Source organism: Melopsittacus undulatus, chromosome Z (assembly GCF_012275295.1).
Source record: "Melopsittacus undulatus isolate bMelUnd1 chromosome Z, bMelUnd1.mat.Z, whole genome shotgun sequence".
NCBI classification, from domain to species: domain Eukaryota; kingdom Metazoa; phylum Chordata; class Aves; order Psittaciformes; family Psittaculidae; genus Melopsittacus; species Melopsittacus undulatus.
Window position 1 is genome coordinate 99,305,802 of NC_047557.1, and position 22,442 is coordinate 99,328,243.

At 44.3% G+C, this 22,442-nt stretch overlaps 1 protein-coding gene and 1 long non-coding RNA gene across 3 annotated transcripts; one reads left to right on the forward strand and one right to left on the reverse strand.

Annotated features, from left to right (window-relative positions):
• Nucleotides 1-134: 134 nt before the first annotated feature.
• On the forward strand, nucleotides 135-18,973 carry KLHL36 (kelch like family member 36). Of its 2 annotated transcripts, none has more exons than XM_031051807.2 (5): nucleotides 135-298; nucleotides 3,353-3,434; nucleotides 7,724-8,797; nucleotides 9,808-9,965; nucleotides 16,106-18,973. In XM_031051807.2, exons 2-5 carry the CDS (start codon nucleotides 3,375-3,377, stop codon nucleotides 16,659-16,661), a joined length of 1,848 nt encoding a protein of 615 aa, XP_030907667.1. In that variant the 5' UTR covers nucleotides 135-298; nucleotides 3,353-3,374; the 3' UTR covers nucleotides 16,662-18,973. The 2 variants fall into 2 exon arrangements, with proteins under 2 accessions (XP_030907667.1, XP_005152197.1); XM_005152140.4 differs by lacking the exon at nucleotides 135-298 and adding an exon at nucleotides 2,861-3,111.
• LOC115947002 (uncharacterized) lies at nucleotides 15,382-21,592 on the reverse strand. Its single transcript, XR_004080980.2, has 3 exons — nucleotides 21,495-21,592; nucleotides 16,555-16,585; nucleotides 15,382-15,537 (listed from the first exon to the last, which is right to left on the reverse strand). It is a non-coding gene; the product is annotated as an uncharacterized lncRNA (long non-coding RNA).
• Nucleotides 21,593-22,442: the final 850 nt, after the last annotated feature.

Sequence of the window (22,442 nt, forward strand, 5' to 3'; positions counted from 1 at the left end):
CCAATGGCTCCGCGCCGTGCGCTGGGACGGGCGGAGCGGCCGGGGTGATGCAATAGGCCGGGGACAGGGACCGGGACGAGTGTATTGGGGCGGGGGGGGGGGGGGGGGCACCTGCCTTGGGGCCGCCGCAGGGATGCGCTTTACCGGTATTGCTGCAGCCCCCCCATGTGTTTGCAGCCCCTGACGGCCGGGACGAGCAAGGAGCGAGAAGTGATGCGCAGGATGCTGCAGCCGCCGCGGGCGCGGCGGGGCCGGGAGCCGGGCTGTGCGCACGGGAGGTAGCCGAGCCGGACAGCAGGTAAGAGAGCGGCGGGCGAGGGGATGGAGACGGGGACCGTGCCAGCGGCGGGGCCGGGTAGTGTGAGTGAACACTGCACCGCGGTGGGAGTCGGGGACCGCTTCGGGCTCCCCACATTGTGGGCGGGGGGCGTGTGGGGGACAGTGTGCGCTGTGACAGCTCGCTATTGCCCTGGCTGTGTGTGTGTGTGTGTGCCCGGGTGTGTGTGCTCATAGCGTTTGAGAGGCAGCGATCTCCCCCTGCCGGGCTGCTCCTCCGGGTCTGCCAGCTGGAAACACGAGATCTACCCCAGGTCAATGAGTTTAGGAGGGATGCTGGGGTTCATGCAGTAGGATACGGGATGCTTGTAAGATCAGTCCTATGCCCATAGAAACAGAGGCATAACGTTGCAGAGCTCAGCTCGGAATAAATGTCAGCGGCTGCTGTTGTGGCCAAGGATCAGGGTTTTAAACACCGGTCCCTATGTGTGTTGGTGGGTTTCTACCTTAAACCAGGGAGCTGCGTATTGCAAATTTAATAAAAACTACATTCTAGGATAGAAAAGTATCACTTTTTTGTTGTTTTCCTAAAGTCTGCAGTGAGATGTTCATTATTTATCTCACATCAGTACGTTGTAAACACAAAGCCTTAACAGTGGAAGCCTCCTTACATACACAGCTCCTCGGTGCTCTCAGACATCCCAAAGAACAAGATCACCCGAGTGTGAATTAAGCACCAGGCACACAATTTGCTGCTGTACAACACAAAGCCCTAATCCTGAACGTGGCTTATTCGTGAATGACGTGAGGTTCCCCGAGCATCAGGGCTCAAAACATGAGCGTGCTGCTGCAGTGCATCTCCGTGGTGTAGATGAGGTCATAGGGAAAGGAGAAATATTCCTGAAGTCAGTACAAGGGTAGGACATGGTGAATCATGCCCAAGACTGCAGGCTGTGGATGATAATATAATCACACATTAGTAGTTCTGAATTTCTATTGATTTTCTTTTGGAACTGCCTTTAGGAACACTTTTTCTTCTTTTAAAAGCCTTTATGCTGACCATTATCTGCTCATAAACATATTTTATCCCCTGTAGTTACCATTTATCGTCCCTTTGGCACCACCTTGCTGCTGTAACACCGGTTGTCCTTGGCCTTTCAGGCTTGATCCTCAGCTCTAGATGTTCACTAGGGTAGAAGTGGGTGGCTGAAATGTCATTTCCCTTAAAAGGAGAAAATCTGAACCTTGTTTAGGTCTCTGTGACCCTGTGGTTTGATTTATATTTGCAAGGAACTTCACGCCTGATGCTCTTGTGCCAGATTCAAGCCTCAGAAACATGTGTCTTCCCTCACTTCTCTTTGTCTTTGGCACGTTTTCATTTGTCTTTTCATTCATCTTTTAATTATTAATTACTTTTAAATTTTAATTATTTTTCTTTTAATGCATGGAAGAGTAAACACTTCACTAGGTTTCATGAGGCTGTAACTGGAGAGGGAGAAATACCTACTTTTCTGGCTTTGGTGAGTTCTGATTTGCTTTTCATATAGGGGTTCTGAGACCTCCATCTTCTGCATATGAGTCTTTCCATCCCTTGTCACCAGCAGAAGCATCTTTCCCTCTCCCAGGAGTCCTTATAGAGAAAGTAAAAGGACTTAAGAGAGGGCTTTTAGGCTTTCTCCAATAGCTGCCTCAGCACTATGAGGTGTTGGATTTCTGAACTGACATTTACCTGTCTAGATTGCACTAATGACGCTCAAGAAGGGTCTCGGAGAGGGAGCTGAGCAGACAGGATGGCTCTGCACAGCCACAGTGCGCCAGGAGGCTTAGCTGTCCTAAAACACACTGCTAGTGCCTTCTTCCTATAGCTCTTTGCCAGCACACCTTTTTGCTGCCTTTCTGATCTTTCCATATGGTTGTTCCCTGTCCTGCTTCTTTATCCTTGTCTTTTCTGTGCAGAGAAGATAATGGAGAGAATAATACTTTCTCTTTCAGGAAGCGCTGCTGTGAATATAGGGCTCGCAGTCAACATTAGGGATGTCAGTGAGGTAGGTTTTGGAATCGAGGGTCTTTATCCTGGGTCCGAGCTGGGGTGTCCTTGGTGGCAGATGAAGCTCGGATCCACACACACACAGTCTTGATGTCCTTACGAAGCTTAGCACTGCTGGGTTAACAAAGAGTTGTTTGTGTTGCGGAGACCATTGCACTGAAACGGGTCTCGGTGGGGTCCCCATACAACCTCTTTGCATCTTCCCGTATCCCTGCTATTCACCGAGGTGTTTTTAACACGTAACCCCGCCGGGCTCTAAGGAACGACACAAAGCCGGGCAGCAGCAGGAGCAGGCACTGTGGGAGCGGTGCAGGCTCTGCTGGTGCGACAACCTTCACACCCAGGTAAACCAACCGCGATGGCAGCGGGCTGCTCGCCGTGCCGTTACCACAGGAGAACACCACAATCCCCGCCGGCCCTCAGCCCGGCCGCCATTTGCTGCCGGCGAGGCCACCTCCTCCAGCACCGCTTCCCGCTCCGCCTTAGCCCCGTCCCACTCCGACCGGCGGCATTTCCTGTGCCGGCCCTGAGGGGAGGGCTCCCGGGGCTGCTGCCGTGGCCTTCGGGTCGTGCTCCCGTTTCCCCCCCCCGGTGCTGCCGCTTCGTCCCCGCTCTCTCTTCTCCGCCCCGGGGGACGCGGCCGGCGCGGCTGCCGCAGCGCGATGAGGGTGCGCGGCCGGGGCCGTGCCGCAGGTACCCGGGGCCCGGTGTGTGCCGGGGATGAAGCGAGTCCTGGTTCGGCCGTGAGGGAGAAGCGGTCCTGCCTCTGCCCGCTGTAGCGAGCACTGGTGAGTAAGTGACTTCCATCGGGCATACACGCGGTGGTCTTTGGTTATACCCCAGCAGCCAACTTGTTGACACAACCGAGCGTTAATAACACCACCAGGCAGCGATAAAACATCCTTTTTTACCTCAGATTCTCAGGTTAGGGTGTGCACGCCTTCTTAACTGTGTTATTTATTCATCACGCCGTGGTTTCAGCAGCCTGAAAGGATTGGTATGCTGCTAACAGCTTTGCTTTTGTTGCAGAAGTACTGCGGAGCCGGCTGTCATGGAGGGAACCAGGCAAACCAGGATCTGTCGTCCACACAAGATAAGCGAGTCTTCAAAGGTTTGTATGTTTTGTGTTGCAAAAAGCCCCCCAAATTACACAAATAACAGGAAGGATCGTGAGTGTATGCATAGTAAAGGCTGTCCCTTGAAAAGAAATGTTTTGGAGGAATGTGGATGTTGAGAGGTTTAAAAAGGGATATGGAAATGGTGATCTGCTTGCTCAAATATTTTGGTAGAAAAAGTTGCTACCCAGGGTTTTTTTAAAAAAATAGGAAAAATCAGCAGCAAATGGGCATCTGCTCGTCATGACTCATAACTCAGAAAAGGAACCCACATCATTGCAGCACAGTGTTTTTGCTGCACCAGAAATTCAGTCATTGAAGGCAATGCATTTATTTTGGGGATTTCTCACACTGATCCATCTCACAAAGTCCAGGCGAGACACAGAGGCAAAGCTGGGATTACTCTTTAGATTTAGATTCACATGAAATTGAGTCTAGATCCTGCAAATAGGGGTTATTCCAGTGAACTCAAGATGTTTTCTTCGAGTTGCGAAACTGATTTTCTTTGCATAGCATCTCTGTCTGAACAAGTACATTGATTTTAGTTGGGAATCCTCAGAAGTCCACCTTAGGAAGGTCTTTATGCAGGTAACAAGAATTATGGCCTAAGGCATATAAGATGTTGATATCAGCTGCAATTATTATGTTCACTTTATGCCAGTAGAAACTGCTTTTCTGTTCTGGGGTGAGCAGTGGGTTACAGAAGCCGCAGGGCAAGTACCTTGTACTACCAACAGCTAGAAAAGAGAAACTTTTAGTACCGGTATCTGTCTTACAACAGTTGAGTGAAACAAACATCATTTACTCTTTCATCACTGATGGGTAGTGGTACTGCATTAACGACATGAAAGAAATTAGAGCTTTGAGTCTGAAAAGAAGTTAAAACACTGCTCTGATACGATGGATAAAATAGGGCTAATTTTTAAATGCATCTGTACTAGTGTAATCTGTCCTTGAGCACTGATCCTGTCTGCCATTTAAGTGGTTTAGTCTGAATGTAATAATAATTCACTGCATTAAAAATTAATTAACTAGACAGCATTGTTTTATTTTCTTGCTGAGACAGCAGCTGTCACTATCTGTTAAACTTAGAATTACTGGATAAAGCTAAAGCTGTTCTACAGAGTATAAATAGCTTGAGAAAGATGTTCATGTTTAGTATAAAACTGGTGTGGGTTCTGGAGCATGTAGCTTTCAGCTTCTGTCACTTGCTCACTGAACAAATGAACTTGGTAAGAGGCTGAAACATGCTAATGTATTCTGAGGCCATCCAATGCCATACATCATGATTTAATGCTTGATTCCTGAAGTAGCAGCAGTTCTACATGGTAACAAGGCTTTTAGGAGGACAAGTTGTCGGGCGTGTTTGCGGTAAGGATGATGCTGCTGACTCGACATCCAGCCAAGTAAATGGCGATCTCTGGCAAATCTTATGTTCTTGTGTAATCTTGTTATGCATGATAGTGTATTAAGAGAATATTAGAGAGAAATGATCAGCCAATTTACAGACGAGAGGGAATACGTAATCCAATAACTGTCCTCCAGGAGGCAGATGCACAAGAGGGTGCTGTAACATGTTAGTTATTGTCTGTTCGTCCACTGTCCTTTATCATAGTTGACACAGATCAGTGATTTGACCTTTTCCATATTTATTATTCTTCCTATTTCCTCCATCTGCTCATCTCTGCTTGGGCTCCTGTATGATGCCACCTTTTCTCAACTTCAAAAAATGAAGGTAAAATACTTTACAGTCCTTAAACCCCTGTCCTGGGTTCAGCAGTAGCAGTCATTTTTTCTCCTTCTTGGTGGCTGGTGCAGCACTGTGTTTTGACTTCCAGTCTGGGAACGGTGCTGACAGCACTTATGTTTGTAGTTACTGCTCAAATGCTTACTCTGATCAAGGACTTTGTGAGTCTCATGCTCTGCCAGGGAAGGAGGGGAGGCCGGGAGGAAGCAGAGACAGGACACCCGATCCTAACTAGCGAAAGAGGTATTCCATACCATAACACATCATGCCTGGGGAGATAACTGGGAGTTCGCTGGAAGGGCTCTAGCTTGCTCTCTTCCGGGCTGGGCTCGTTTCAGAGGGTGGTATCGTATTCTCTCCCCTTGTTATTTCCCTAATCATTATTATCATTGGTGGTAGCAGTAGTGATTTGTGTTATACCTTAGTTACTGGACTGCTGTTACCTCAACCCGTGGGAATTACATTCCTTCTATTCTCCTCCCCATCCCTCTGGAGCGGGGGGGTGAGAGAGACAGTGATTGGGTTTTAAATCACGACATTTTTCTGATACAGGTGTCTGGCAGTTTTACTCCTCAGTTGAAGTTACTTTGTTGTTTATCCCATAAATCCCTTTTTAGGCTCAGAGATTTGATGAGGCAATGAGTATAAGGCAAATTTGTTAATTTTGCCCAGGAAACTTATAATTATTGAAGCCTTGTCACTTACATTGGTGTAACTCTGCACCCTTGCGTGTACGAAGCTTCTGTACAACAGAAGGCTTTTTGGCAGCTTGGTCTCCATTGTTTAGAGAACAGCATAAGCAAAACTAACTGGGTTATCATGCTAACAGCAGCACATTTGGTTATTAACCTGGATCTCACCATTGGTGGAATGCGTGTCACTGTACCACTGACTGCTAAAAGGCAGACCTAAGAGGTGAGCTTCCCAGTGGTGGTGTTAGCTCAGGAAGATTGGCTGCCATCACGTCTGGCCAGTGGTGAGCTGCGTGCCTCAATCCTGGTTATCTCATCAAATAGAAGCACAATTACCAAATTATATACACAAAGCACATAGCTAAAGCAAGGGTTGCATGCAGGGGAGAAAACTTGGCTTTACGACTTGAACCTTTCCCACCCAGGTGGCTAGGAGGTTTTCTCGTTGTGGTTTAACCAACCCATTAATGGCTTAGCCAGACAGCAATAATCATGTGCTTTCTGTTTGGGAAACCAGGAAAGACATGGATAGTTAAGGGTTTCTAGGAGAAGCAGCAGTTTGGTGAGGGAAAGACTGAATGCCTGAGAGCCTTGAAGAGACCTCAAGTCATCTCTGTGACGGTTTGCAATGTAGATATGGGCTGAGGTGTCTTTCAGGATGTCACTTCAGGAAATGCAGCCTGAGGGTAGAGAACTGTGCAAGAGCCAGGGTCTTAAAGCCAGAAGTGTTCAGAGATAACTTAAAGATGTGCTTCCTTTCCACCTCCTTTCGTTTCTCTTGCGTGTTCTTACAGGCTCTGCAACTCTGCCTGGTTTGGATTTGGTAATTAAAGTTATGTATTTGCATTTAACGTAACCTAACTTTTATTAAGAGAGATCACAAGGTAGCTGACAGCACCATCAAGTATTCCATTCCTCTGGAAGGAAGGCCCTAAAAGCTGCATTGCCTGACATACTGGGGTGACCAGCCCCTTCAATACGTGTTCTGCAGGACATTCAAGGGGTAACAAAACATCTCCATTTTGGTTGTTCTTAAAACTAGTAAGGCAAGTCTGTGAGAAAGAGGCAAACACTGTTTGCCTCAAAAGCTCTGTGGCATGTACAGAGCTGGTGGAAAGAATGTCTGGACCAGAGGCATCCCATAGGGACACTTAATGGACATGTTCTGGGGGCATTTTCCCCTTTCTTTAAAAGAAAAAATACTTTTTGTTTTAATGAATACGATTACCTTAGCTTCTGGAAGCAAGTAGAAGTCTTATGGGAATAAGTTATCCACATGTGTGGCTTTGCACATAAATAAACAGCTATTATTTTTTAATGCAGTGTGTGTGCCTGTAATAACACAGAAAGAGGGATTTTACCCTAACAAACTTGGAAATGCAGAGTTCTGAAAAGATTTAAGAGGGGGTAGCTGTCAAACAAGCACTAACCCAAACAATACATTTAGTGAGTAACCCAGTTGAGAAGAACTCTGTAAGGAGTCATTTGGGGGACAAGTAAGAAAGGAAATGTCAGCAAGATGTCTCAAAGACAATGAGTGGAAGAGTTTCAGAAAACTGTGCCTGTATAAATCATCAGGGAAGAGGTTTAGATGCAGCACTGTGGAGTAGGTGGGAGTAAATTATATATATAAGGGGAGTAGGAAGCAGTGAAAGTCTGCATAGGCCTTTCAAAGTTAAGGTGAGGGGGCTCGTACTATGTTGCTTGCCAACTGCTTCAATCAGGATTAATCAGAAATGTGCATCACAAATGAGCTTTCTCTAGTGATTCGATGGGGAGATGCTTTTGTACACACTGAAGTTTATCTTGGTGATAACACCCATCTAATAGTGTTTGTTCATTCCAGGTATACAGGTGGGATGACCACTCCAGTCTGGTTCTTCAGAGCCTGAATGAGCAGAGGCACCGAGGCCTCTTCTGTGACATTGTCCTTGTGGTGGATGAACAGAGAGTCCCTGCTCATCGGAACCTCCTCGCAGTTTGCAGCGACTACTTCAACTCTATGTTCACCATTGGTATGAGAGAAGCCTACCAAAAAGAGGTAGAACTTTTTGGAGCCTCTTACATTGGACTTAAGGCTGTGGTAGATTTCCTTTATGGCAGTGAGCTGTCTTTAGATGGAGGCAATATCGACTATGTGCTTGAAACAGCTCACCTGCTGCAGATCTGGAAGGTGGTTGACTTCTGCTGTGAGTACCTGGAGAATGAAGTCAGTGAGGAGAACTATTTGTACCTGCAAGAGCTGGCCTCTATTTACAACCTGAAGCGCCTTGACTCCTACATTGACTCTTTCATCCTGAACAACTTTGGCACATTGTCTTTCACTCCGGACTTCCTGCAAAACATTTCCTTGCAGAAGTTGTGCCAATACCTGAACAGCAGCAATGTGCAGCAGGAGTGTGAGCACGACTTGCTGCAGGCTGCCTTGCAGTGGCTTACCCAGTACCCGGAAAGGGAGAATGAGGCTTACCAGGTTCTGGATAACATTCATTTTCCTTTGATACCTAAAAGTGATCTCCTCCACCGAGTCAAGCCTGCTGTTTGCTCTCTTCTTCCCAAAGAAGCAAACTGTGAGGGGTTCATAGAAGAGGCAGTGCACTATCACAACAACGTCACAGCTCAGCCAGTGCTGCAGAACAAGCGGACAGCCCTGAGGACCTGCGAGGAGAGGCTCCTCTTTGTAGGTGGGGAGGTTTCAGAGCGCTGCCTGGAACTGAGTGATGATACCTGCTTCCTGGACACCAAAAAGGGGCAGTGGGTAGCAGAGACCCCTCTCCCAGCCAGACGAAGTCACCACTGTGTCGCAGTCTTGGGAGGCTTCATCTTCATAGCTGGAGGCAGCTTTTCAAGAGACAATGGAGGGGATGCAGCTTCAAATCTGCTATATAGGTATGATCCCCGCTGTAACCAGTGGATAAAGGTGAGACTTGAGCTGTATTATTTCCCTGTTTAAAGTCCTTTATGTCTAGAGTGTTTTCTTCTTTCTGGTGGAAGGACAGGGCTCATCAGAATAGCCAAGATAGCAACACTTGCAAATAGAAATTAAAGATACTTAAACTGAAAAAGCAGCTACTTGAACCCTTTGTGGATTCTTTGTGTACACACACAGCAGAAGAATTAGGGGCAGATTTTCAACTTCAGTTGAGATTTGGATGCCTCATCTGTGAAATTCTTGGTTAGCATCCACCTGCAACTCAACGGTACTTTGGAACTAATAGTACAATGGATTTAGAGAGGTCATTGCTTAGTTCCTCTTTCTCAAGCAGGAGCACATATGACTAAATCAAAACTGGGTCTGATTTAAAAAGAATGTCTTAAATTCTTGTCCAATGTCTCTGTACTAAGTATCTCTTAGAACAAGCTTTTTACTTCCAGTCTGCTGTAAAACCCTGCGGTCCGTGCAGATCCCCGTATGAACCAATCATCCCATGCAGTTCAGTTGTGGTTTTGAGTGATTCCAGTAGGGTGGTGAGGCACTGGAATGGGTTGCCCAGGGAGGTTGTGAATGCTCCATCCCTGGCAGTGTTCAAGGCCAGGCTGGACGAAGCCTTGGGTGCCACAGTTTAGTGGGAGGTGTCCCTGCCTATGGAAGGGGGGGATTGGAACTGGATGATCTTAAGGTCCTTTCCAACCCTAACTGTTCTGTGATTCTATGTTTCTTTCAGAGTTTTGGAAGGAAGCCTATGTAAGACAAAAATTATAGAGTAATCTGCCTCTTTGGTGCTTCCTGTTGTCCCCTTTTTTGGAAACGAATGCTGTATAACATGCAATTGCAGAAAACCAGAAAGTATTGTATGAATGGTCAAAACCAGTAGCTCTTCTTTCCAAATAAATGGGAAGAAGAACTATACTATCCTTAGACATGAATATACTTCAATCAGCTTGCTTACCAGATGTTTGAAGATATCAGCATGTTGTTCTTTTTGACAGGTTGCCTCCATGAGACAGCGCCGTGTAGATTTCTACCTTGGAGCTGTTACTGACATGCTGGTAGCTGTTGGTGGCAGGAACGAAAATGGAGCTCTTTCTTCAGTTGAGACTTACAGTCCTCAGAAGGATTCATGGTCCTACATAGCAGGCTTGCCCAGGTAATAGACATGTTTGGAAAGTTATCCTGTGTTTGAAGAACACTTGTAAACGGAGGTGATGAATGTGTATCCCTAGAAAGGAGCTGAGGGGATATGAAACCAACATGGTATCTGCAAGTAACAAACCATATCAGCATTTGGTATTTAAGCAACCAGCTCTTGCATGACAACATGCCTTATGTCAGCTTGGTTGGCTGTAATACTTAATGCTGAGGTAAGTCTGAAGAATAAGAGCGAAAATTCTCGGAATTCTGCTCTACTATTCTTAAAATGTTTTTCCTGAGGTCACAAGGAACTGAATCTTTTCAGAGGCACTGTTTAGATCTTGAGCAAAGGCTTTTCTAATTTATTTGGCCTTACTTTGTCACCTTGGTGTGATGGTTTTCCTTGTTTCTGGCTGCTCAGGTTGGCTGTTACAGTTAAACCACATTGACCTGTATTGCAAATAAGTAACCCTGGCAAATGTGACCTCTCTTTCTCTCAGCTTGAATTAAAACTTTGCTGTTCTACTTCCAAAAGGCTTTAGTACCACAGATCTTCTTGTAACAGCAGCACAGGACATTGCTAGTGTTTTTGAATTAATATGTGAGTGGTGACTTCATAAGAATGGTATGATAGCATTTAATTTGCAGAAAGCTATTCAGGCTTAGTAATAGTTGGCATCCATGGAAATTACAGGAGTATTGGCTATGTGAATGGTGTTTTCTTCTCTGAAACTCGCGACAGCAGCAGCAAGACTTGCTTTCTTAATGGCATCATGAACAAGATAATTGCAATCTGATTTCTAAGTTGGGGCTTCTTTCCCTTGTTCCCTCAGCAGCAATGCTGCAGAGTCAGAGGCGCCTGTTACTCAGTTCTATTTTGGGCTGATGCTGCAATGCGAGTGTGATCCAGGCTAACAGCTGGGCTCGAGTGCTCTTCAGAACCAGAGTGCTTTTATTCACTTCATTTCTGCTCACACAGGCAGATTGAGCAGTCAAGGCTAAACAGTCATTTTCCTGAGAAGCTGGGTACAAGAGCATCTTCAGTTCTAAGCCTTACTGTTAACTGGGTGACCTGTGAGATGCCAGTGGCATCTCACAGACATTGTAGCACTGCTCTTCTTTTCTTCTAAACGTTTTTCTAGGAAGTGTAGATGTGACCTCACTGGCTTGTTACAAAAACAACCTTAGAACAGGTATGGATGGTTTTGCTCATAAGTGATCCTGGGGAAGCTTGCACAATTGGCTTAAGCAGCTACACTGCAAGCTGTCCGAAAAGGCGCAGTTTGCATGTTCCTCTTGCTACCTGAGTGCTGGCTTTGGGAATTTTACAGCTGCAGCATGTAAAAGTGAACTTGGACACAGGGCATGTTAAATTTTCATTCAATTGCACAGCTGATCCACTTGGACTTGGCAAAAATCCCCCTTATGGGATAGACCCCACTTAAACTGACTTGACTGGTCACTAAGCTGCAGGGCTGGGCTGTACAGTGACTGTTTTAAGCTATTGCTGCATCCCAAAAACATAGTTTGGCATCCTTTCTTTCTGCCTGCTCTGTCCTCATCCCATGGTAACTGTCCTTTGAGCCAGCTCAAGTGTTTCTAGGGAAGTAGATAGTGTCCCAGACTTCCATGCAGCTGCTCTCTTGCATGTTAATATGTCTTTAGTTAGATCTTAATGGACATTTAGTGCCTTCAGCTTTTCTGTCTTTTCAGCCCTCTTTGTTCTTTTGGAGAACTCTTGCCTTGGGCAGCAGATTGTTTCCAACAACCACTTCCCTCCACAGAAAGAGTAAAGCAAAAAATACATTATGCAGTTTGCAATAGGCAAAAATCAGTGCAGAGGTGGACAGAGGAAGAAACCTTTCTGAATGCAGGGGTAGGCTGCTTGAGCTCAGAGAGTGGAGCAGCTCTGGGAGGGGACCTTTCCTGATGTACCTCACATGGGTGTGCAGGCAGGATAAGAAAGAAATTTGTATTCTGTTCAAGACCAAAAGAAAGCACCTTAGCTACAGCTCCTTCTGTGTACTCCTACCCTCCCTTCAACATGCCCTTGAGCCAATCTGTTTTTCTGCCCATCACATACTTTTGCTTCTCAGACTGATTTTAGTCACTGTTTTCACTCAAATAACATCTTCCCCATCCTTATTCTAGCAGTATTCCCCTCACATGGGGGAAATCAGAAGCTCCAATCCTGATTGCCTGATTAGGCATGTGCCATCATAGCTGCCTCCATAGCTGCCTTGTTTCCTGTATTTCATGAGGGATTTTTCATCCTCTTGAGTGCATGGCCACCAGAAGCAGGGCAGAGACTCATGGAAGACCATTCCCTGGAGTGATGGGCACATCTTGAGGTCATTTTGGTGTGAGGGCTTGTATAGTTCAATTTGAGCTGTGTGGGGTTGGACTTTCGGAGGTCATATTTCTTACAGCTTCTATTCTGATCAGCCAGAAAAGAGTTTAATTTTTTTCTTCACAAGGGTTATAGCTTGCCATGTTTGTGGAGACTTCCAGGGGAAAGGCTGTAGTTGCGTTCTTGACACACGCCTCCTGTCTGCTGCCAAATCCTGTGTCCATGTTGCTGTACCCAGGCACAGTCACACTCTCCTAAAGAGCTTTGCCAGCTCTTCTTTGTCTCTTCTTCCCTCTACCCTCTTCCCACCCAACATGGTCAAACCAACACGTTATTTTCTCTAGCCAGTTTCCTGGTAGGAGCTGAATAGTTTTGATTGAGGTACTGCTGTCTTAGTGGAAAACACAGCCTCTTGAGGCAGATTCTTACTGTGGAAAACTTCACCCAAGCTATCTGAAGGGTGGACCTGATTCAAGTCTTCTACAAGTGAATTTTGCCTGACTCATTAGGGTCCTTGGTTGTGGGATACTTTTCCCATTCTTCAGAGAGGTCCTGTGTTTTGTTTTCACCATTTTCCCAGGCTCTCTGGGAGCATTTGCTGCCATAGTTTCTAGCCCAGAAGGGAGCAGCGGTGGCTGACAAGCTTGGCAGAACAGAAGTTGGTGCAATGTGTTCTCATCTTGAACAGACCATGAAAAGCCTGCTGCAGACATCAGTGAAATTAATTGAGTGGCCCTAGGTTAAAGTTTGGCAGAACAACTGAAAGCTGTTGTGAGAGGAAATGTGTTGGGACAGGTTAAGGAGTGATGGTATCTGCTCTGCTAGTTGTGTCATGAATAACCTTGCAGGGTTGGAGCAGGTGGACACAGAGATTCAGAGCAACCACAGCTTGCCTGGACCTTGGTTGGAGCAGGGGATTCCCAAAGCTATATCCAGCCTGGCCAAGTGTTCTTCTGTGCAAGAAAACTGGTGGTAGATTCTTTAGCATTTACTGAATGGTGTTACTGGGTCAGAAACTGTAAGTTTGCAGCGCTGTATTGAGTAAGTCATTCAGAATCGGCAACTGGCTCTAGCAGCAGTTCTAAATTGAAACTCCTTTCCCCTTAATGTCTCTGTCTTCTTCTGATCACTCTTACTGGTAACACTGGAGAATGCTTGATTCTTTCTGTTGGAGGGTGTCTGTACCCACTGTATTCAAGTTTCCTGTCTTGTTTTATGTTTAGAAATGCCATGGGCTTGCAAGAGAGGATCCCTGTTGATTGTTTTCAACTTGTGTATTATATTTCATTCCATTTTAACGTGAAGGAGGGTATGTGCAATTTTGGATGAGCATTTCAAAAGTCAGGCAAAGTGAAACATCTCCAATGTATTTCAATGAGTAATCTTCCTGAATTGAAAACTAACAAATTGATGGTCGATTTGATGCTTCAGATATGATTGCCTCTTTCAGGTTACTTTTGTAGCTATTGCTGTTCACTAAGCATAGCCACTGATTGAGGCAAAAAGCATCAGCTTTTTCTGTAGCTGTCTATGCTAGGCTGCATTCATGTGCTTGAGTGAAAATGTGTTTCTTGTTTACCTCTACAGAATTACACTTTGCAATTACTGTAGGAAAACAAAACTTCAACAGAAGTCACACAAGTTTCTTTAACTTGCTGCCATTTTTTTTTAATTTTAATTAAAATGCTGAATGTAACGTGATTGTTATCAGCAGCTCAATAATCCTGGGCTTTGTGTTGGATCCAGTGTCATTGCACTGTTCTCTTGGCTCCTCAAAACCATATGTTACTTGATACCGCCTCCGCAGTGGAGCGTGTTGCACGTCCTCCAGGTGGTTTGATGGTTAGATGTGGGTTTAAAATCTGTTGCAATCTGAGAAAGGAGACTAATTCAAGTTGTCCATTCCACTTCTCAGACTAAGGCAGTCTACTTCTTAAGACCCATCCCTGGGTGTATAGATAAGCCAAAGATTCCGGCAACCACACTGAGTGCCACTGGAGACATAAGCTCCTGGTTCTTGTCCATAAGTGACCACAAACAAGGTGGAGCAGCAGCTATGCACACTTCACCTGCACAGCTTTTCTGGGAGGTGTGAAAGCTGGAGAGCATTGCTTGGGATATGTCATGTCAAAGAGAAGCGCTGAGCGTGAGTTACGTGCTTCCATGGTTAGGGAGATTGTGAGCTGTGGAATTTTTGAGTTGCTTTTTGGGATAAAGTCTCATAACTATGTTTAGTCCTCCCTTTTTTTTCTCTCTTTTTCCTGTGTGACTAAGAAGCAGTACAGTTCTGAAGTAATCCCTGCAAGGTCTCTAGGGATGGGGCTGCAGCCCTTGTAGTTGAAAGGTCTGGTCTGGTCACTCAGCATTCTTAAGCCAAGTGTGTCAAGGATTTCTCTGTTTCTTGTAGCAGAAGCCTGTTAAAAGATCTGGTTCATACATCAGTAAGGGATCAGAAGCTTCCGTGGCATCTAGAATAATAAACATCCTTTAGCTTTTCCCAGAACTGTTGTGCTTTTGGGGTAGATGTGGGGTTTCTTTTCTATTCCACTTTTTCCTTCAGCACAAAAGTGCTTGGCGCTGAGGTGTGTGGAAGAGCTTATGATACCATTTGCGTTGCTGAAACTATTACCATGCAAAATAAAAATGGCTCAGGCTTCTATCCACATTGTTTCAAGCATGTTCAGACATGGTTCAAAAGCATTCCAGGCTAAAGTAATGCTAATATAGCTTTGCCTGCCATAGAGATTGAGTCGTCTTGTGTCCTTGACTACAAAGGATGGTGGTAGAAGTTGGTGAGTACAGCATGAGGAGTATATTGCTCTGCAGCCCTATGGGTATTAAATTTGGCTCTTTGTGCCAGTGTGTGAGCCAGTTTGCTGTGGCTGGTGCTGCATCTACATCTTTTGACACCCTGCACACCCAAAAAAAAAGGAAAAAGGCATGTGCAGGAAGGCTGTGTTCAAAGAAGACGATGCTGTTCTTGGCCTCAGCATTCCACTTCTAAGGGAAGGGTTTGGTTGGGAATATCCTTGTGTGAAGTCATAGAAAAGCCTCAAAAAATAGGTTTGTATTGGCTTTATTATAGCTGATCAAAGGGGTTTTCTTTCTGCCCTGTGGAAACAGCACATGCGGTGTTGGTTCTGCCATCTCAGTGCGTCTTGTTTCAAAATGTGGATGCTGAGCTATGATTAACTGAGGTCTGTTGCCTTGTCTTGGGGTGACCAGAGAAGTTTATTACCTGTACAGAAGTGGTAAAACAGAGGGATACTCATGAGAAGGACACTTGCATGTATCATGACTACAGATACACTGGCTCATGGACAGTACTGGGCAAGAAATGTGGTTTATGATCCTGATGCTGTGAAAGGGGAAGGCAGCAGTAGTTTTCTTGGTTAATAACTACTGGCAAGTACAAGAGGTATCATGACTATTTCCTCTTTCTGTCATAGAAACCCTTGCTGAATGTGGATATTTTCCTCTCTGACCTTCTCAAACTTATCCAATCCAAACACTGGAGCAGGAAAATGGGAGTGAAGGCCATGCCAACTAGAGCAGGATGGGTTACTTCTGTTGTATGACACACTGTAGAGGATGCCTTAAAAAGTGATTGTCATACCTTAGCATTCTGCAGCACAGGGTGGAGCACTGTGGATGAGAATAGTTACTTAATAACTAAAAGAATTAAGGATTCCTTTGTCTTCAGTTACTGTTTACTTTGTTCTTTAGTAGCAGTCACTGTTGAACACTGTCTGCCTTGGTGAAATTTGTAAGCACTAAGCCGGATCATTTTTGATTTCCTGTCGTAGGTTTACCTACGGCCATGCTGGAACAGTCTTCAAGGAATTTGTCTACATTTCAGGAGGCCATGATTACCAAATTGGCCCCTACAGAAAAAACCTGCTGTGTTATGACTACCGCACGGATGTCTGGGAGGAGAAGAGGCCAATGATTGTTGCCCGAGGGTGGCACAGCATGTGCACCTTACAGGACCACATCTACTCCATCGGTGGCAGCGATGACAACATAGAAACCATGGCTCGCTTTGACATTCTGAGTGTGGAGTCCTACAGCCCTCAGTGTAACCAGTGGACCAGAGTTGCTCCTCTCCTGCAAGCAAACAGTGAGTCAGGGGTGGCAGTTTGGGAAGGAAAGATTTACATCCTCGGAGGCTACAGCTGGGAAGAAACGGTCTTCTCCAAAACGGTCCAGGTTTATGATAAGGAGAAAAATAAGTGGTACAAAGGAACTGACTTACCCAAAGCAATTGCTGGTGTGTCTGCATGTGTCTGTGCGTTGAAACCGAAAACAGAGGAAAAGAAGAAAAAGACAAAAACAAGAAAACATCAAGATCGAGAAAGATGACTACTCCTGGATAACCACCCTTTGATGGTGGGCTCCAAAAGGACCTCGTATTAAATAATTTCTATCTAACCTTGATTCTTTTTGAGTGTGGGGGGGATATTCTGAAGCCTCATAAAATGTACAGTTGAATGTGGTTTTGGGAATTAAGCTCATGGTTAAGGCAAAAACGACGAAAGAAACAAAAAAACACCCCAGCCCTTCAACGCTATAAGGGGTGAGATGGCAAGAGGTTGTGCTGCTCTCCTGAATGTTAAGGCTCAGTTTTTTACCTCTTGGCTCGTGGCATTTCCATGTAAGTTGTATAATGTCAGTGTTTTCAAAATTAGGTTTAATCTGTGGCTAAATTGATAACATCAAGGGAGAGGAAGGAGGCAGAGTACTGAGCGTCTGGTTTGAAGTTACAGAGCAGTTCAAAGGGATTTAGAAACAGCTGCTAAGAGAAAATTAAATGGATCTTCACTGTTGTAAATCTTGATTTTTATTCTTTTTTTGTAACGTTATATTTCATTTACAGTATGTTCTTGAGTTGTAAGTATCAGATTTCTGGAACACATGTGTGTTTAAAGAGGATATTGCTTTTGCTGGACGTAGGTCAGATCAGCTTGAAGAGCAAATAACTCCACCGTACTCTTTAAGATTAAGATCTTTCTATGTAGCTGAAGAATAGATAGGATTGACTGGGAATTGGATAGACAGCATTATGACTTTGAAATCTGGGAGAGATGACTTTTTCATCCCTTGTTGTGGCACTTTTCATCTCTAAACAAGTTTTTCTTGGGCTTTAAACAGTGTCCCAGATTTGAGAATTTGGATGGAAACTGCACAATTTGCCTCAGGCTTTAAAGCAGGTGGAGCTCATAGAGCCCACTGCAAGTTTGACATTTGCCGAATAGGGTAACTGCAGGAGGATCCCTCAGGTGGACTTGAAGTGGGAAGATATCCCTGCCTAGTCCTAACAGGATGTAGAAGCTGGGATCCACCTCACTAAGTCAAGGCTCACTGCAGTCATGACTAGTAGCCAGTGCGAGCAGGGACCTATACTAGACTTTGCTGTCAAAAAGCTTATTAACCAAGAATGATTAACTAGGGTTTGGTAATCCTGAAGGATAGCAACTTGTTTTTTTTACCTGAGCTGATAGCTCATGCTTTCCTCCTTTAAGTTCAAAATGTCTTTCCTTGAGAGTAGCCTTTCTTCATGGGTTTGGTGGGGACTCACCAGCTGTGCAGCCAGACACCTTCCCTAGCAAGACAGGTTCAGAAGGCAGAAACCCAAAATATATTTGGGCCTGTGTTTGGGGTCCAGACATTGGGACTGAACTGACAGTCGTCTGTGAGACCCTTTGTGTCACAGTATCCTCTGCATACCAAGTAGAGAGATTTCCGACCCAAGTGTTAGTCTACCCTCTACAAACACAGCTGATTCTGCTGCAGATACTAAAATTCCCCGACTGTCTGGGCAGCTTTCAGGCATTCACCCTGAGGCATTTCACAAATGCACCTCTGATTCACAAGAAGTCAATCACCAGCAATCTGATACAGCCACTTCAGTTATTGTAATAATGCCGCAGACTAAATATTCCTCCTTCCCAAGAGAAGAACTTTATAGGCAGTTTTTAAAAACAATTTTTATACTTTTTTATACCACATTTTGCTAACTCAGTCTCCTGTTTGCCATATATTGTTATTTACTGTAGAAGCTACTGCTCTGTAATCGTGGCCCTGCTGTTGCCATCAGGAGCTCATCATTTGATGGCCCTGTTGGTCTTTGTATGGTTGCTTGGGATGCGGTGCAGCTGTTGGAGCAGCATTTATATTCTCAGCATTGTCGGGCAGTCCGCTGTAATTGTGACTATTGTACAGGCTCTTCCCCATAGCCCAGCTCGCCAGACGTGCTGATAAACATGCATTATTTGCAACTAGTGGGGATCTGCAGGGACTTTGGTTTAAAGTCCTGCTGGGGAACTGTTGATTGTTGCTGGTTTTCTTCCTTGATCCTTCTTTCATGTCTCCCTCGTGCACCATAACTCTGTATTTAAGATTTGCCTTCTTTATTTGCATGTGGTGTACATACAACTGATATCCCGCTACCCTCCTTTTTTATTATTTAACTATTTACCTCAATAATTGGAAAACACTAAGAAAACATTTCTGCACTTAATCACATTTGAAGCTCTTGTAAATTGAAGAACTCTCACATAGAATCATAGAATAGTTAGGGTTGGAAAGGACCTTAAGATCATCTAGTTCCAACCCCCTTGCAATGGGCAGGGACACCTTACACTAAACCATATCACCCAAGGCTTCATCCAGCCTTGAACACTGCCAGGGATGGAGCATTCACAACCTCCCTGGGCAAGCCATTCCAGTACCTCACCACCCTAACAGTAAAGAATTTCTTCCTTATATCCAGTCTAAACCTCTGTTGTTTAAGTTTCAACCCGTTACCCCTTGTCCTATCACTACAGTCCCTAATGAATAGTCCCTTCCCAGCATCCTTATAGGCCCCTTTCAGATACTGGAAGCTGCTATGAGGTCTCCATGCAGCCTTCTCTTCCCCAGGCTGAACAGCCCCAACTTTCTCAGCCTGTCTTCATACGGGAGGTGCTCCAGTCCCTTGATCATCCTCGTAAGACTGTATTTGTATTGAAGGGTACTTCTGAATAAATTTCTGGAGTGCAAGGACATTACAGATTTCTTTTTCAGTGCTAAGAAAGGATTTAAGAAAACTAATTGAAATTATTTTTGTGAAACTCCTTGAGGATTTTTTGGTGTTTAAATTAAAAAAAAAGGCCTCTGGAATTAGTCTTACATTTGCATTATTGTATTTCTTTTAAAGCCTTTTTACACTGCATGAGGTAATGGTTACTATTTTGTACCCTAAAAATAAATTTAAATCCAACCAAGCAAACAAAAAAAAAACTTTTTGATTATGACAGACTCATTAATTACTTGAGTTTATTTTATAATCTGTAATCCTTGCTATGTTGACTGACAACTACTTAACTTTTTTTTGATATTTTCATGTGTATAGAACATAAATTTCAATGTTTCTGTTAATGGGTAGTTTGTTCCTATATCCTCCCCTTTTAATGTGTTTATGTATTGCATTAATGTCTGGAAACAATAAATTCAGTTTAGACTATTGCATTCCTCACCATCTGACTTGTGTATTGATTTAAGGGAGGCTTTCCTTTCTGAGAAATTGCAGAAGCAATTTTGTAATTATGTTTAAGTGGCATTGGTAATAGTGGAAACATTTTAAAAAGCAGAAGCTAAATGTAACAACGTGAAGTAGAAAATTAACTTCACCCGCTAATCCACCTTTTCTGCATGGTGCTCCAAACCAGGCAGTCAGAAACTACTTTCCACATCTTTCACAGCTGTGAGCAAAAGACCTGATCCAGTTTATATAGTGGTTTAAATACAGCACTTAATGGGGAGTAAATAAACACGTTAGGACTTCATAACTTTAAACTTAATTGCAGGGGCAGAACAGAACCTCAGTACTCATCAAAGAAAGCTTTATTTTTCCCAGTTCGTTTATCATCCCTTTGAAAACAGAGGCTAGAAGGTGAGTATGGGACATCTCTCACATTACCAGAGGCCACTGGGGTATCATACCTCTTGTTGCCGTAGGCATTTCTCCACTATTATATGAGGAAGTTATTACCATTTGCACCTCTGAGAGCCACAGCAGTTACGCATTGTCAAAAGCACAATCTGGCAGCATGGATTTTGGATGTTATGAACCCGGACATGGCTTATCACTCAGGAAGCATTAGGAGACAGTACATGATGCTTGAAAATAAGTTGAGCTCCCAAGTGCTGACCTGCTCTGTGCAATCGGTGTGCTAGAATTCTACAGAAATGAAAGAATATGTATGACACAAGTGGATTTCTACTTTGATTTTTGAGGTCTGAACAGCTCCCTGGGTGAGTAATTAAAATGGGCAGACAAAAGGCATATTCTCCTGGTCTGTTCTTCTAAGGAATCACTCTGGCTCCTGCACCTGCCTTCAACTGCAAGCTCTATAAAATGTTTTAGTTCTCGCCAGGAAGCACATATCTTTCTTCCTGCCCTTGGGAGAAATAAGTACTGCTCTGTCTCCTCTTAGAAAGGCTCCTATTGCCAAATTGTGAAGAAAACTTGTTTTACCTGACACAGAGCAGCTACCAAAAACCTCAGGTTTTCTCTTCCCACATTTCCATGCCTGTATCTTTGCGTCAGCATTGTCAAGGAGCTGCTGCCTGTAACACCAACGTTAGATAACACAAATCCCTTGAGATACCTTAAGGAAAAATCACTGACATAAGAGATAAAGTTGTTCTGAAGGCTTGAGAAAGAAGCTGAAAATATTTTTGTTAAATTGAGATGAATGTGCCTGAGTGTGTGTTTGTCTGTCTGTCTGTCTCCATAAGATCAAACTGCTTTTCTCCAAATACTGGTGATTTTCCATGCGCAGTTTAGGATTCAGTATTTTTTAAAGTGACAGATTTTATTTTGGCTTCTTGTTATATTTCACTTCTCATGAATGTAATAATGAGTGAGAAGCTAATTACTCCTTTGTAACCTTATAGCTTTGAGTTGTCTCACAGGCACTGGATCAGGGCTGATGTATCCCAAGTCCAGATGGAGGGTATCCTGTCTGTGTGCTGTGAGTCTGAGCACAAACCAGCTCCAGCTACTCACAATTTCCTTCTCCCTTCTGACAACTCCATGATTCAGTGAGAGACACAGGCAGCGCAGCAGCGGGTTTGCTGATCCCACATGCATTTTTTAGTATCACACAGGCTCTTTTTTGGAACTCTGAGTGGCTTTGGGAAAATACGTACCTTTGTTTATATCCTGATGGGGTTGGTGACAGAACATGAAAGGAAAGCGAGACATAGACTTGCAGGTCTTTTTTTGAGACTGCAGCCCTAAAACAGACAATTGCATGAGAGAAGGCTCATGCTGAAGATAAGGATGAGTAAGTCACAAATAATTCAGCCATGAGGTCTGAATAGATAATTTAAACAGAACATAACTGAGCCAAGCCTCCACATGTTCTACTAAAGGCTTACTCAGACTTCAAATTTGTTTTAGGTTGACTTGAAATGGTCCATACTGAAGTTCCTTACATTGACAAATTAAATGTATTTGTTAGAATTTCCCAGCAAATTTAGAAATACAGAGTTTGAAGGCAGGTTTGCATTACTGCATTTTTAGAATGTAACATTTGTTACTGGTGTTCTTTGCTATTTGGCTTATTGTGTCCACCCACTTCTGGCCTCTGCAATTCAGGCCACAGCAAGTTAAAACTTATTCTGTAGTCTTGTTTCAGTGCTCTGGGTACTCCAAAGTATAAGGCTTTGTGAAAACTTCAGGAGAGACTATCCAGTGACAGCAGCTGTCCAAAACAAAAAAGAGGTTCAACAAGAAGGATCAACGCAAGTTCTCCAAAGGAAGGAGAAGCACTTTATCAGGATTGTAAAAATGTGTTGTTATAACCATGAGACGCAAAAGGGACCTCCTTCAGCAGTGACTTCTGTTCCTTCTCACAGGCACCACATCATGTAACAAACTGCCTTTGGGCCCCTATGACCACAGTAAAAACAGCTTTATCTAGCTCCCTCCAGCAAAGCTCACAGCACTTCTTGGACCTTATGCTGGAGGAGCTCTGCAGCAGCTCCGCTTGGCAGGGTACAGCAACAGCACCTCTGGGGATGCTGGCCTAGATTAGGTTCATTTTCAATGGAAAACCTGAAACACAAGGAGTCAACAGACCCATAAGCAAACAC